Genomic DNA, 12626 nt, shown 5'->3' with positions numbered 1-12626 from the left:
GCATTAGTTATACACATACTGTATCTGTATACTACCTACTGTTTGACTAGCATTAGTTATACACATACTGTATCTGTATACTGACTGAGCAGCATTAGTTATACACATACTGTATCTGTATACTGACTACTGACTACTGACTGAGCAGCATTAGTTATAGATATACACATACTGTATCTGTATACTGACTACTGACTGAGCAGCATTAGTTATACACATACTGTATCTGTATACTGACTACTGACTGAGCAGCATTAGTTATACACATACTGTATCTATATACTGACTACTGACTGAGCAGCATTAGTTATACACATACTGTATCTGTATACTGACTACTGACTGAGCAGCATTAGTTATACACATACTGTATCTGTATACTGACTACTGACTGAGCAGCATTAGTTATACACATACTGTATCTGTATACTACCTACTGTTTGACTAGCATTAGTTATACACATACTGTATCTGTATACTGACTGAGCAGCATTAGTTATACACATACTGTATCTGTATACTGACTACTGACTGAGCAGCATTAGTTATACACATACTGTATCTGTATACTGACTACTGACTGAGCAGCATTAGTTATACACATACTGTATCTGTATACTGACTGAGCAGCATTAGTTATACACATACTGTATCTGTATACTGACTGAGCAGCATTAGTTATACACATACTGTATCTGTATACTGACTACTGACTGAGCAGCATTAGTTATACACATACTGTATCTGTATACTGACTACTGACTGAGCAGCATTAGATATACACATACTGTATCTGTATACTGACTGAGCAGCATTAGTTATACACATACTGTATCTGTATACTGACTACTGACTGAGCAGCATTAGATATACACATACTGTATCTGTATACTGACTGAGCAGCATTAGTTATACACATACTGTATCTGTATACTGACTGAGCAGCATTAGTTATACACATACTGTATCTGTATACTGACTACTGACTGAGCAGCATTAGTTATACACATACTGTATCTGTATACTGACTACTGACTGAGCAGCATTAGTTATACACATACTGTATCTGTATACTGACTACTGACTGAGCAGCATTAGTTATACACATACTGTATCTGTATACTGACTACTGACTGAGCAGCATTAGTTATACACATACTGTATCTGTATACTACCTACTGTTTGACTAGCATTAGTTATACACATACTGTATCTGTATACTGACTGAGCAGCATTAGTTATACACATACTGTATCTGTAAACTGACTACTGACTGAGCAGCATTAGTTATACACATACTGTATCTGTATACTGACTACTGACTGAGCAGCATTAGTTATACACATACTGTATCTGTATACTACCTACTGTTTGACTAGCATTAGTTATACACATACTGTATCTGTATACTGACTGAGCAGCATTAGTTATACACATACTGTATCTGTATACTGACTACTGACTACTGACTGAGCAGCATTAGTTATAGATATACACATACTGTATCTGTATACTGACTACTGACTGAGCAGCATTAGTTATACACATACTGTATCTGTATACTGACTACTGACTGAGCAGCATTAGTTATACACATACTGTATCTGTATACTGACTACTGACTGAGCAGCATTAGTTATACACATACTGTATCTATATACTGACTACTGACTGAGCAGCATTAGTTATACACATACTGTATCTATATACTGACTGAGCAGCATTAGTTATACACATACTGTATCTGTAAACTGACTACTGACTGAGCAGCATTAGTTATACACATACTGTATCTATATACTGACTACTGACTGAGCAGCATTAGTTATACACATACTGTATCTATATACTGACTGAGCAGCATTAGTTATACACATACTGTATCTGTATACTGACTACTGACTGAGCAGCATTAGTTATACACATACTGTATCTGTATACTGACTACTGACTGAGCAGCATTAGTTATACACATACTGTATCTGTATACTGACTACTGACTGAGCAGCATTAGTTATACACATACTGTATCTGTATACTGACTACTGACTGAGCAGCATTAGTTATACACATACTGTATCTGTATACTACCTACTGTTTGACTAGCATTAGTTATACACATACTGTATCTGTATACTGACTGAGCAGCATTAGTTATACACATACTGTATCTGTATACTGACTACTGACTGAGCAGCATTAGTTATACACATACTGTATCTGTATACTGACTACTGACTGAGCAGCATTAGTTATACACATACTGTATCTGTATACTGACTGAGCAGCATTAGTTATACACATACTGTATCTGTATACTGACTGAGCAGCATTAGTTATACACATACTGTATCTGTAAACTGACTACTGACTGAGCAGCATTAGTTATACACATACTGTATCTGTATACTGACTACTGACTGAGCAGCATTAGTTATACACATACTGTATCTGTATACTACCTACTGTTTGACTAGCATTAGTTATACACATACTGTATCTGTATACTGACTGAGCAGCATTAGTTATACACATACTGTATCTGTATACTGACTACTGACTACTGACTGAGCAGCATTAGTTATAGATATACACATACTGTATCTGTATACTGACTACTGACTGAGCAGCATTAGTTATACACATACTGTATCTGTATACTGACTACTGACTGAGCAGCATTAGTTATACACATACTGTATCTGTATACTGACTACTGACTGAGCAGCATTAGTTATACACATACTGTATCTGTATACTGACTACTGACTGAGCAGCATTAGTTATACACATACTGTATCTGTATACTGACTACTGACTGAGCAGCATTAGTTATACACATACTGTATCTGTATACTGACTACTGACTGAGCAGCATTAGTTATACACATACTGTATCTGTATACTGACTACTGACTGAGCAGCATTAGTTATACACATACTGTATCTGTATACTGACTACTGACTGAGCATCATTAGTTATACACATACTGTATCTGTATACTGACTGAGCAGCATTAGTTATACACATACTGTATCTGTATACTGACTGAGCAGCATTAGTTATACACATACTGTATCTGTAAACTGACTACTGACTGAGCAGCATTAGTTATACACATACTGTATCTGTATACTGACTACTGACTGAGCAGCATTAGTTATACACATACTGTATCTGTATACTGACTACTGACTGAGCAGCATTAGTTATACACATACTGTATCTGTATACTGACTGACTGAGCAGCATTAGTCATACACATACTGTATCTGTATACTGACTGACTGAGCAGCATTAGTTATACACATACTGTATCTGTATACTGACTACTGACTGAGCAGCATTAGTTATACACATATTGTATCTGTATACTGACTGAGCAGCATTAGATATACAAAGACTGTATGTGTATAACTAATGCTGCTCAGTCAGTAGTCAGTATACAGATACAGTATGTGTATGACTAATGCTGCTCAGTCAGTCAGTATACAGATACAGTATGTGTATGACTAATGCTGCTCAGTCAGTCAGTATACAGATACAGTATGTGTATAACTAATGATGCTCAGTCAGTAGTCAGTATACAGATACAGTATGTGTATAACTAATGCTGCTCAGTCAGTATACAAATACTGTATGTGTATAACTAATGCTGCTCAGTCAGTATACAGATACAGTATGTGTATAACTAATGCTGCTCAGTCAGTATACAAATACTGTATGTGTATAACTAATGCTGCTCAGTCAGTCAGTATACAGATACAGTATGTGTATGACTAATGCTGCTCAGTCAGTCAGTATACAGATACAGTATTTGTATGACTAATGCTGCTCAGTCAGTATACAAATACTGTATGTGTATAACTAATGCTGCTCAGTCAGTATACAGATACAGTATGTGTATAACTAATGCTGCTCAGTCAGTCAGTATACAGATACAGTATTTGTATGACTAATGCTGCTCAGTCAGTATACAAATACTGTATGTGTATAACTAATGCTGCTCAGTCAGTATACAGATACAGTATGTGTATATCTAATGCTGCTCAGTCAGTAGTCAGTATACAGATACAGTATCTGTATACTGACTACTGACTGAGCAGCATTAATTATACACATACTGTATCTATATACTGACTAAGCAGCATTAGTTATACACATACTGTATCTGTATACTGACTACTGACTGAGCAGCATTAGTTATACACATACTGTATCTGTATACTGACTACTGACTGAGCAGCATTAGTTATACACATATTGTATCTGTATACTGACTAAGCAGCATTAGTTATACACATACTGTATCTGTATACTGACTGACTGAGCAGCATTAGTCATACACATACTGTATCTGTATACTGACTACTGACTGAGCAGCATTAGTTATACACATACTGTATCTGTATACTGACTACTGACTGAGCAGCATTAGTTATACACATATTGTATCTGTATACTGACTACTGACTGAGCAGCATTAGTTATACACATACTGTATCTGTATACTGACTACTGAGCACCTCATGTCCTCTCCTCTATCAATATCAGGCTTACATATATATTTGGTGCACTCTTGCTTCAACCAAGCTGGGTACACACTAAACGGTGTGTACCCGGCAATGCGACTTACAACACACACACCCCCCCCCCCGCCGGCTGGTCGACATATCGGACAGCTGGTACACATTAGACGAACCGGTGCCCAATAGCCTGATAAGTCGCCCCCTGCCGCATCCCGCTGCATGGGATCACCAGTCGCATCGTCAGATTCAGCTGCATTTACACACTTGAGATTTGAACTATTTGTCGTTGCGATCCGTCGGAATTGGGTAAATCCTTCAAAATATAGTTAGGTGTGTATCCAGCTTAAGTGATCCATGCAATGTTCAGGCATCTCTTACATAAAACAATGTGGCAGGGTATGAGATGAATCCAGGTAATTACCATTGTCCTCCTCACGCTATTCATGATTTTATAATGCTACACATGTCATTTAATACCATGGCAACCACAGTCACATGGCACATGGTGTAGTGAGCTTTGGAACAAATCTCCCTCATTCTCCCCCCTCTGCCATCACATGATATCCTGTGTCTTTGTACCAGACTAGGGGCTGGATCTACTAAAGTAAAAAAAATACTGTAAACCCCCCAAAAATGCAGTTTTCGTGGGTTTTACTATTACCACATTTCTCTTATGTCATATGTCCCTAACTCCAGAATGCAGAACATACCGGAGGTTGGACCCAGTGGATAATGCCATCTTTGGGGCCCATTCATCAATAATTGCATTAACAATGTAATCTGGGCGCGATATTGCGGAATCAGTATGGATTCCCGGCAGCGCCTGGCCGATCAAAGCAGAGTTCCCAGCAGCGGAAGCCCGACAGCGCTGGAAATCCTGATCGTCGATAGGTAAGTATTGACTAACCTAACCTTATCCCCTAAGCCTAACCCTCCTTAGGGGTACCTAACCCTAACCTCCCCCCCCCCGAAGTGCCTAACCCTAACCCCCCCTTCCCCTCTGCCTAAACCCCGGGGGGGGGGGGTGCCTAACCCTAAGACCCCCCCCGGGGGTGCCTAACCCTCCCGGGGGGTGCCTAACCCTAAGTCCCCCCCCCTGGGTGCCCTAAACCTAAAAGGCGCGGCTGTCCGCTCGCGGCGCCCGGCATCCCTTCGATCAGGGCACCTGTCTCCCAGCTTCGGGGACAAGTCAGGCGTCTACATCTTGACGCCCGGCATTTCACCCCTCGCTGGGATGACAGTCGGGAAGCCGGCTGCCGGTATTAAGGCAGCCGGCTTCCCGATTGTATACCGATATTGCAGTATACGATCTTAGGGCCTGATTCAGAGCCGCTCGTAAGCGGCCGCTCGTTCGTTCCGAGCGATGTTAGCCCAACTGCGCATGCGTACGGATCGTTATACGCATGCGCTAACCAGTCAGTGCGGCCGAAATTCATGTGCTATTTTGAGTGACAGAAAGAGGCGTATGTGGGAGGTAACAGGGGAAGGTGCTTGAAAATGGGGAGTGGAAATCAGAACGCAGGCGTGCTTAAAGGTCAAAACGGGCGTTTTATGGGTGTGCATATTTAAAACAGCAGCGTCATTGACCACGTCACTGGGTTATTTTATAGTCAGAACTGCTCGAAAAATTGTGGTAGCAAACACCAACCACAAGAATAGCGAGCAGTTCATACCCTTGTCGATGTACTCGATTAATCTAATAAATAGCGGACATGACGTAAGATGCGAGCGGCCAGGGGGCGTATCTTTCCAAAAAACGAACGCAAGTTTGGTTCGCTCGTTCAGACATAGAGGCGTGAACAGACCGCAAACAGCGAACGGTTCATTTGAATAGCCACCCCTTGTTTTAGAACGAACGACCGCAAATAGCGAGTGGCTCTGCATGAGGGCCTTAGTCAGGGCTTTGTGTCCTTAGATAAGTTTACAATATAGCAACTGGAACAGAAGTCAGGAGAAAGGTAATTAGCGCAGTATAATAATGGCGGCACTCACCTATTGTGGTGATCACGGTCCCGGCGAAGAAGAAGGCACTTCCCAGGTCCCAGTGGCTGCTGCTGTTGGAATAGTTCCCAATGGGGTTAACGCCAGCGTTGTCAGCATCAATGGCTTTCTGAGGAAAGAGAACTGTTCACAGTGACAAGGGAGAACCACTCGCAGAATGTACATAAAGATACAATGTATCAGCCAGATGCTGGAGATGATCTGGTCCAGCCGGAGGACAATAGCTACCTCTCATACCTCATTACTAGGAGTCACGGAGAACAAAGGAGCACCTCCTACTCATATAGTTACCTCTCATACCTCATTACTAGGAGTCACGGAGAACAAAGGGGCACCTCCTACTCATATAGTTACCTCTCATACCTCATTACTAGGAGTCACGGGGAACAAAGGGGCACCTCCTACTCATATAGTTACCTCTCATACCTCATTACTAGGAGTCACGGGGAACAAAGGGGCACCTCCTACTCATATAGTTACCTCTCATACCTCATTACTAGGAGTCACGGGGAACAAAGGGGCACCTCCTACTCATATAGTTACCTCTCATACCTCATTACTAGGAGTCACGGGGTACAAAGGGGCACCTCCTACTCATATAGTTACCTCTCATACCTCATTACTAGGAGTCACGGAGAACAAAGGAGCACCTCCTACTCATATAGTTACCTCTCATACCTCATTACTAGGAGTCACAGAGAACAAAGGGGCACCTCCTACTCATATAGTTACCTCTCGTACCTCATTACTAGGAGTCACGGGGAACAAAGGGGCACCTCCTACTCATATAGTTACCTCTCATACCTCATTACTAGGAGTCACGGGGAACAAAGGGGCACCTCCTACTCATATAGTTACCTCTCATACCTCATTACTAGGAGTCACGGGGAACAAAGGGGCACCTCCTACTCATATAGTTACCTCTCATACCTCATTACTAGGAGTCACGGGGAACAAAGGGGCACCTCCTACTCATATAGTTACCTCTCATACCTCATTACTAGGAGTCACGGGGAACAAAGGGGCACCTCCTACTCATATAGTTACCTCTCATACCTCATTACTAGGAGTCACGGAGAACAAAGGGGCACCTCCTACTCATATAGCTACCTCTCATACCTCATTACTAGGAGTCACGGAGAACAAAGGGGCACCTCCTACTCATATAGTTACCTCTCATACCTCATTACTAGGAGTCACGGAGAACAAAGGAGCACCTCCTACTCATATAGTTACCTCTCGTACCTCATTACTAGGAGTCACGGGGAACAAAGGGGCACCTCCTACTCATATAGTTACCTCTCATACCTCATTACTAGGAGTCACGGGGAACAAAGGGGCACCTCCTACTCATATAGTTACCTCTCATACCTCATTACTAGGAGTCACGGGGAACAAAGGGGCACCTCCTACTCATATAGCTACCTCTCATACCTCATTACTAGGAGTCACGGAGAACAAAGGAGCACCTCCTACTAATATAGTTACCTCTCATACCTCATTACTAGGAGTCACGGGGAACAAAGGGGCACCTCCTACTCATATAGTTACCTCTCATACCTCATTACTAGGAGTCACGGGGAACAAAGGGGCACCTCCTACTCATATAGTTACCTCTCACACCTCATTACTAGGAGTCACGGAGAACAAAGGGGCACCTCCTACTCATATATTTACCTCTCACACCTCATTACTAGGAGTCACGGAGAACAAAGGGGCACCTCCTACTCATATAGTTACCTCTCGTACCTCATTACTAGGAGTCACGGGGAACAAAGGGGCACCTCCTACTCATATAGTTACCTCTCATACCTCATTACTAGGAGTCACGGAGAACAAAGGGGCACCTCCTACTCATATAGTTACCTCTCGTACCTCATTACTAGGAGTCACGGGGAACAAAAGGGCACCTCCTACTCTTATAGTTACCTTTCGTACCTCATTACTAGGAGTCACGGGGAACAAAGGGGCACCTCCTACTCATATAGCTACCTCTCATACCTCATTACTAGGAGTCACGGAGAACAAAGGGGCACCTCCTACTCTTATAGTTACCTTTCGTACCTCATTACTAGGAGTCACGGGGGAACAAAGGGGCACCTCCTACTCATATAGTTACCTCTCATACCTCATTACTAGGAGTCACGGAGAACAAAGGGGCACCTCCTACTCATATAGCTACCTCTCATACCTCATTACTAGGAGTCACGGAGAACAAAGGGGCACCTCCTACTCTTATAGTTACCTTTCGTACCTCATTACTAGGAGTCACGGGGAACAAAGGGGCACCTCCTACTCATATAGTTACCTCTCATACCTCATTACTAGGAGTCACGGAGAACAAAGGGGCACCTCCTACTCATATAGTTACCTCTCGTACCTCATTACTACGAGTCACGGGGAACAAAGGGGCACCTCCTACTCATATAGCTACCTCTCACACCTCATTACTAGGAGTCACGGAGAACAACTCATATAGTTACCTCTCATACCTCATTACTAGGAGTCACGGGGAACAAAGGGGCACCTCCTACAGTTACCAATTATCATCTGTATTTCCAATCTATATAAGATGCAATTCTCACTATATATTCTTCATCTCTGAGTTTTACAAGTAATTGGATATTAAATGTGATTATTCACAGAACAAAGGGTAGAGGTATAATGGTCCAAAAGACAGGCACACCACAATACCTCACAAATTATTGCCTTCTTGCCTTCCCCAGGAGGAGAATTTCCCAAACAATACAGCAGCAAACGGGCGGCACTCACAGGACTTCAAAGGTCAATCCTTTTCTCATACATTTAATCCTTTTCTTATACATTTGAAGTCCTGTGAGTGCCGCCCGTTTGCTGCTATATATATATAATGCAGGCAAGTATAGAGGTGAAAAATGTGCCCTAAGCCACAGCGACCAATCAGATATTGACTTTTGTTGTCTTAATTGCACTAGGCAGATAAAAGCTCATTGCTGATTGGTTTCTTTGGTTCAGTTACATTTCACACATTAATGCACGGATTAGTGCAGCTTTGCAATTCCGTCCTTGCAATTATGGTGATGCAACAGGTGGCGTCACGCCCCCTGCATGTATTACTTATACGAGCTGCATTGAACAACGCGGCATTGGATAATCTGCGGGAACATCGGCCGCCTAAGTGACCCATGGGATCACGCAAGCCGGCCGCCGCAGATGAGAGGCCAGGAGATCTCAGTCAGCCGATGGAGATCCTGGCCTCTTCACTCCCGTCCGACGGCGGCGACACGCCTCCATTTCGGGAAACGGAGTCCAACGCCACCCACTCCCTGCACACAAATGGCAGCAGACTGTCAATCACTGATAGTCTGCTGCCGGACTGCGTGCGATCATGACCATCGGGAACCTGCGTTCAGCAGCGCACTAGCAGGCACCAGTGAATCAGACCCAGAGTCCCGCATTTGGCAACATTCTAGGATAATCTTCAGGGTCACTTTGCATTTGGGCGGCTGCACTGGGCCATAATTATCTACAAGTAGCTTTGTGCCAACAATCCCTCTCCTGTCATGTTCACTGTGCAAAGCTACAATTTTCTTCTGCATGTTAGATAGCCGTCTTCAATGAGCCATGAGAAGTGTATTAAATTCACATAATAGGAAAAACTGGATGGTGAAATCAATCAGTACGAAATAAAATAGAGAGATATCGCTAAACTCATGAGTATTACTAAAAATTAGACCTATTTCCCATACACCCTTTTCACATTATTACATTTAAGTGATACTAAAATAAAGAGCTTTTGGAGCAGTTTTCGTAAAAAGCTATTTTGCATTATTTTAGTAAGCAGATGGCGTTTCCCATACTTGTAATAAGAAATGTGATCTGTTCCAGATTTACAAAAATAAATTGTGATAAAATACTGGGAAAGAGCCCTGCGATAGTAACGCTATCTGGAGATGGCATAATGAATGGTCCCCACAACCGTTTCACCTACTCCAGCTCAGCATTCTATGCCTGCTGACAGGGAGTGCAGAGCCTGGAGCATGCTTCTGTCATCAGCCATGTGTGTCTGATAAACCACAGGCTGATTACAAAGAGAAAAATATTTTAAAAATAATAACGCTGGTGATTGGAGGCACATGAGCTCCTCCGTGACTCTGGTCAGCTGATCGCTGGGGGGCTCCTGCTTCGTGACCCCCGGAGATGAGATGCCGGTTCACAGCACAGAGCAGCCCACCGGGGTCACAGAGCAGGAGAACGGTGTTCAGCTGACTAGAGTCACAGAGGATATCACCAAATCACAGATTACCCCGCAGGTAAGTGTTATCTAAGGGCGGATTGTGGTGGGTGGGGAGATCAACGGTGGGGTTAGCAGGGGGGGGGGGGGATAGTGCAGGGAGAGAGCTTTCTTGCAAGCTCTGTTTCTGCATGCGATATTTGATACATCTGCGAATTTGGGCGATATTATCACATCTACATCCGCATCTGAGATTGTGGTAAATATGCCCCTTAGTGAGGAAACCTGGAAAACATGCAGTGTTAGGGTTCCCTGAGAACTGGAATTGGGAAACACTGTCTTAACCACTCATCTCTATTTGTAATTACAGTTTCATTTTCACACCCAAAGCTTCTGTGTTAGGGCCAGCTGTCTTTTTAATCTACTAAAATGCCAAGTGAATCTATCCCCTCTCTATCACAGCCGTAAATGAAATTTATAGACTACAGAACTAATAATGTCCAATATCGAAACTGCATCACTCTGTAATATACCCGGGTTCTGTGACAGTTTTAATACTCGAACATTTTCCTATTGGTGTTTACAATGTAATTCTCATTTCCCCACGCTTGGTGCATTATTGCGAATGTTCATCGTGTAATCATTTAGCTATAGCTGTAATAAGTTATGCTGCTACTGACAGACCATTACCAAGAAATATAATCGCTATTGGCGTTAGAGACCTCGCAAAGAGAAATACTAAGTACACACCATGCGATATATCGTTTATACAGCCGACGAGTGATATATCGCTAAGAGCACTGGCTTGTGTGGAGCGCCGATATTTTGTTCACAGACATATCGTGTCGGCTGTGCAGCATGACAGATGCCGATATATCTTGCAGATATATCGGTACATCTGCCTGTGCACAGGCAACAGTCCAACCAACCCGTATGGCGGTCGCAGGACTCGCCGACAATGACGTCACTACAGGTTCCTGTGGCCAGGCATGTCGGGCGTCGGATTGTTAAGTGCGAAAGCACGATTAGTTTGTGCAGAACACTTACCAAATCGTTGGATCGGTTGCCCCATCGGTTAGGCGGCTGATCCATCTCTCAGGTGTGTACCCAGCATAGGCGTCGTTCAACGCCCGAAACCTGCAGTCCAACCTGAAGATATCGTCAGGTTGTGTTGGTTCGGGGATGAAGGAGGATGCCAGTACAGAACGATATCGTTAATGACATTGAGCACATCACTGCCGGGGAAACACTAAACGGCATCGCTCATGGAGCTGAGGGGGCCCATCTTCCTCGTCAAAGCTAAATGCGTTATATAAATTTTTCACCATTGGGTGGTACATAGGGGTCATTACACACTTTTACTATGGGTCCTTCAAATACCTAGTTACGCCCATGGTACCCAGCATAAGATCTTCTGTAAATAAGAATGACTTCAGTTTATTAGGAAAACTATTTCAAGCAAAGCTGCCATCTGTATCCAGGTTCCAGCATTATATATGAATGCAGCTGCTAAGAGTTTAGTAAATAACACAGAAGGACATTAGAGACAGCTGGCGGTTGCTGATGACTTAGGAGCAGTCACACAATATGTGCTCAGACACTAAAAAGACATCCCAGTAAATGTGCTGAGGTTATGCTCTAACATGTCTATAACATGTCAGCCTTGTCGTGAATCATCCTCAGCAACTCCTGAAGGACCTGGAGGTGTAATCGGAGATGTTCCTGGCACCAGGAGGTGTAATCGGAGATGTTCCTGGCACCAGGAGGTGTAATCGGAGATGTTCCTGGCACCAGGAGGTGTAATCGGAGATGTTCCTGGCACCAGGAGGTGTAATCGGAGATGTTCCTGGCACCAGGAGGTGTAATCGGAGATGTTCCTGGC

At 43.2% G+C, this 12626-nt stretch overlaps 1 protein-coding gene across 1 annotated transcript in view; it reads right to left on the bottom strand.

Annotated features, from left to right (window-relative positions):
- KCNK10 (potassium two pore domain channel subfamily K member 10) overlaps positions 1-12626 on the bottom strand; it is a 64004-nt gene that overhangs the window by 31765 nt on the left and 19613 nt on the right. Inside the window, exon 3 of the mRNA XM_088462513.1 lies at positions 6523-6640. Coding sequence (XP_088318639.1) covers positions 6523-6640 — 118 coding nt within the window. The remainder of the gene's footprint in view (positions 1-6522; positions 6641-12626) is intronic.

The sequence above is a fragment of the Taudactylus pleione genome, unplaced genomic scaffold (assembly GCF_031769625.1).
Source record: "Taudactylus pleione unplaced genomic scaffold, aTauple2 ptg001254l, whole genome shotgun sequence".
Taxonomy (NCBI): domain Eukaryota; kingdom Metazoa; phylum Chordata; class Amphibia; order Anura; family Myobatrachidae; genus Taudactylus; species Taudactylus pleione.
Note: the sequence above shows the minus strand (reverse complement) of the source record. Positions and strands in the feature narration are given on the sequence as shown.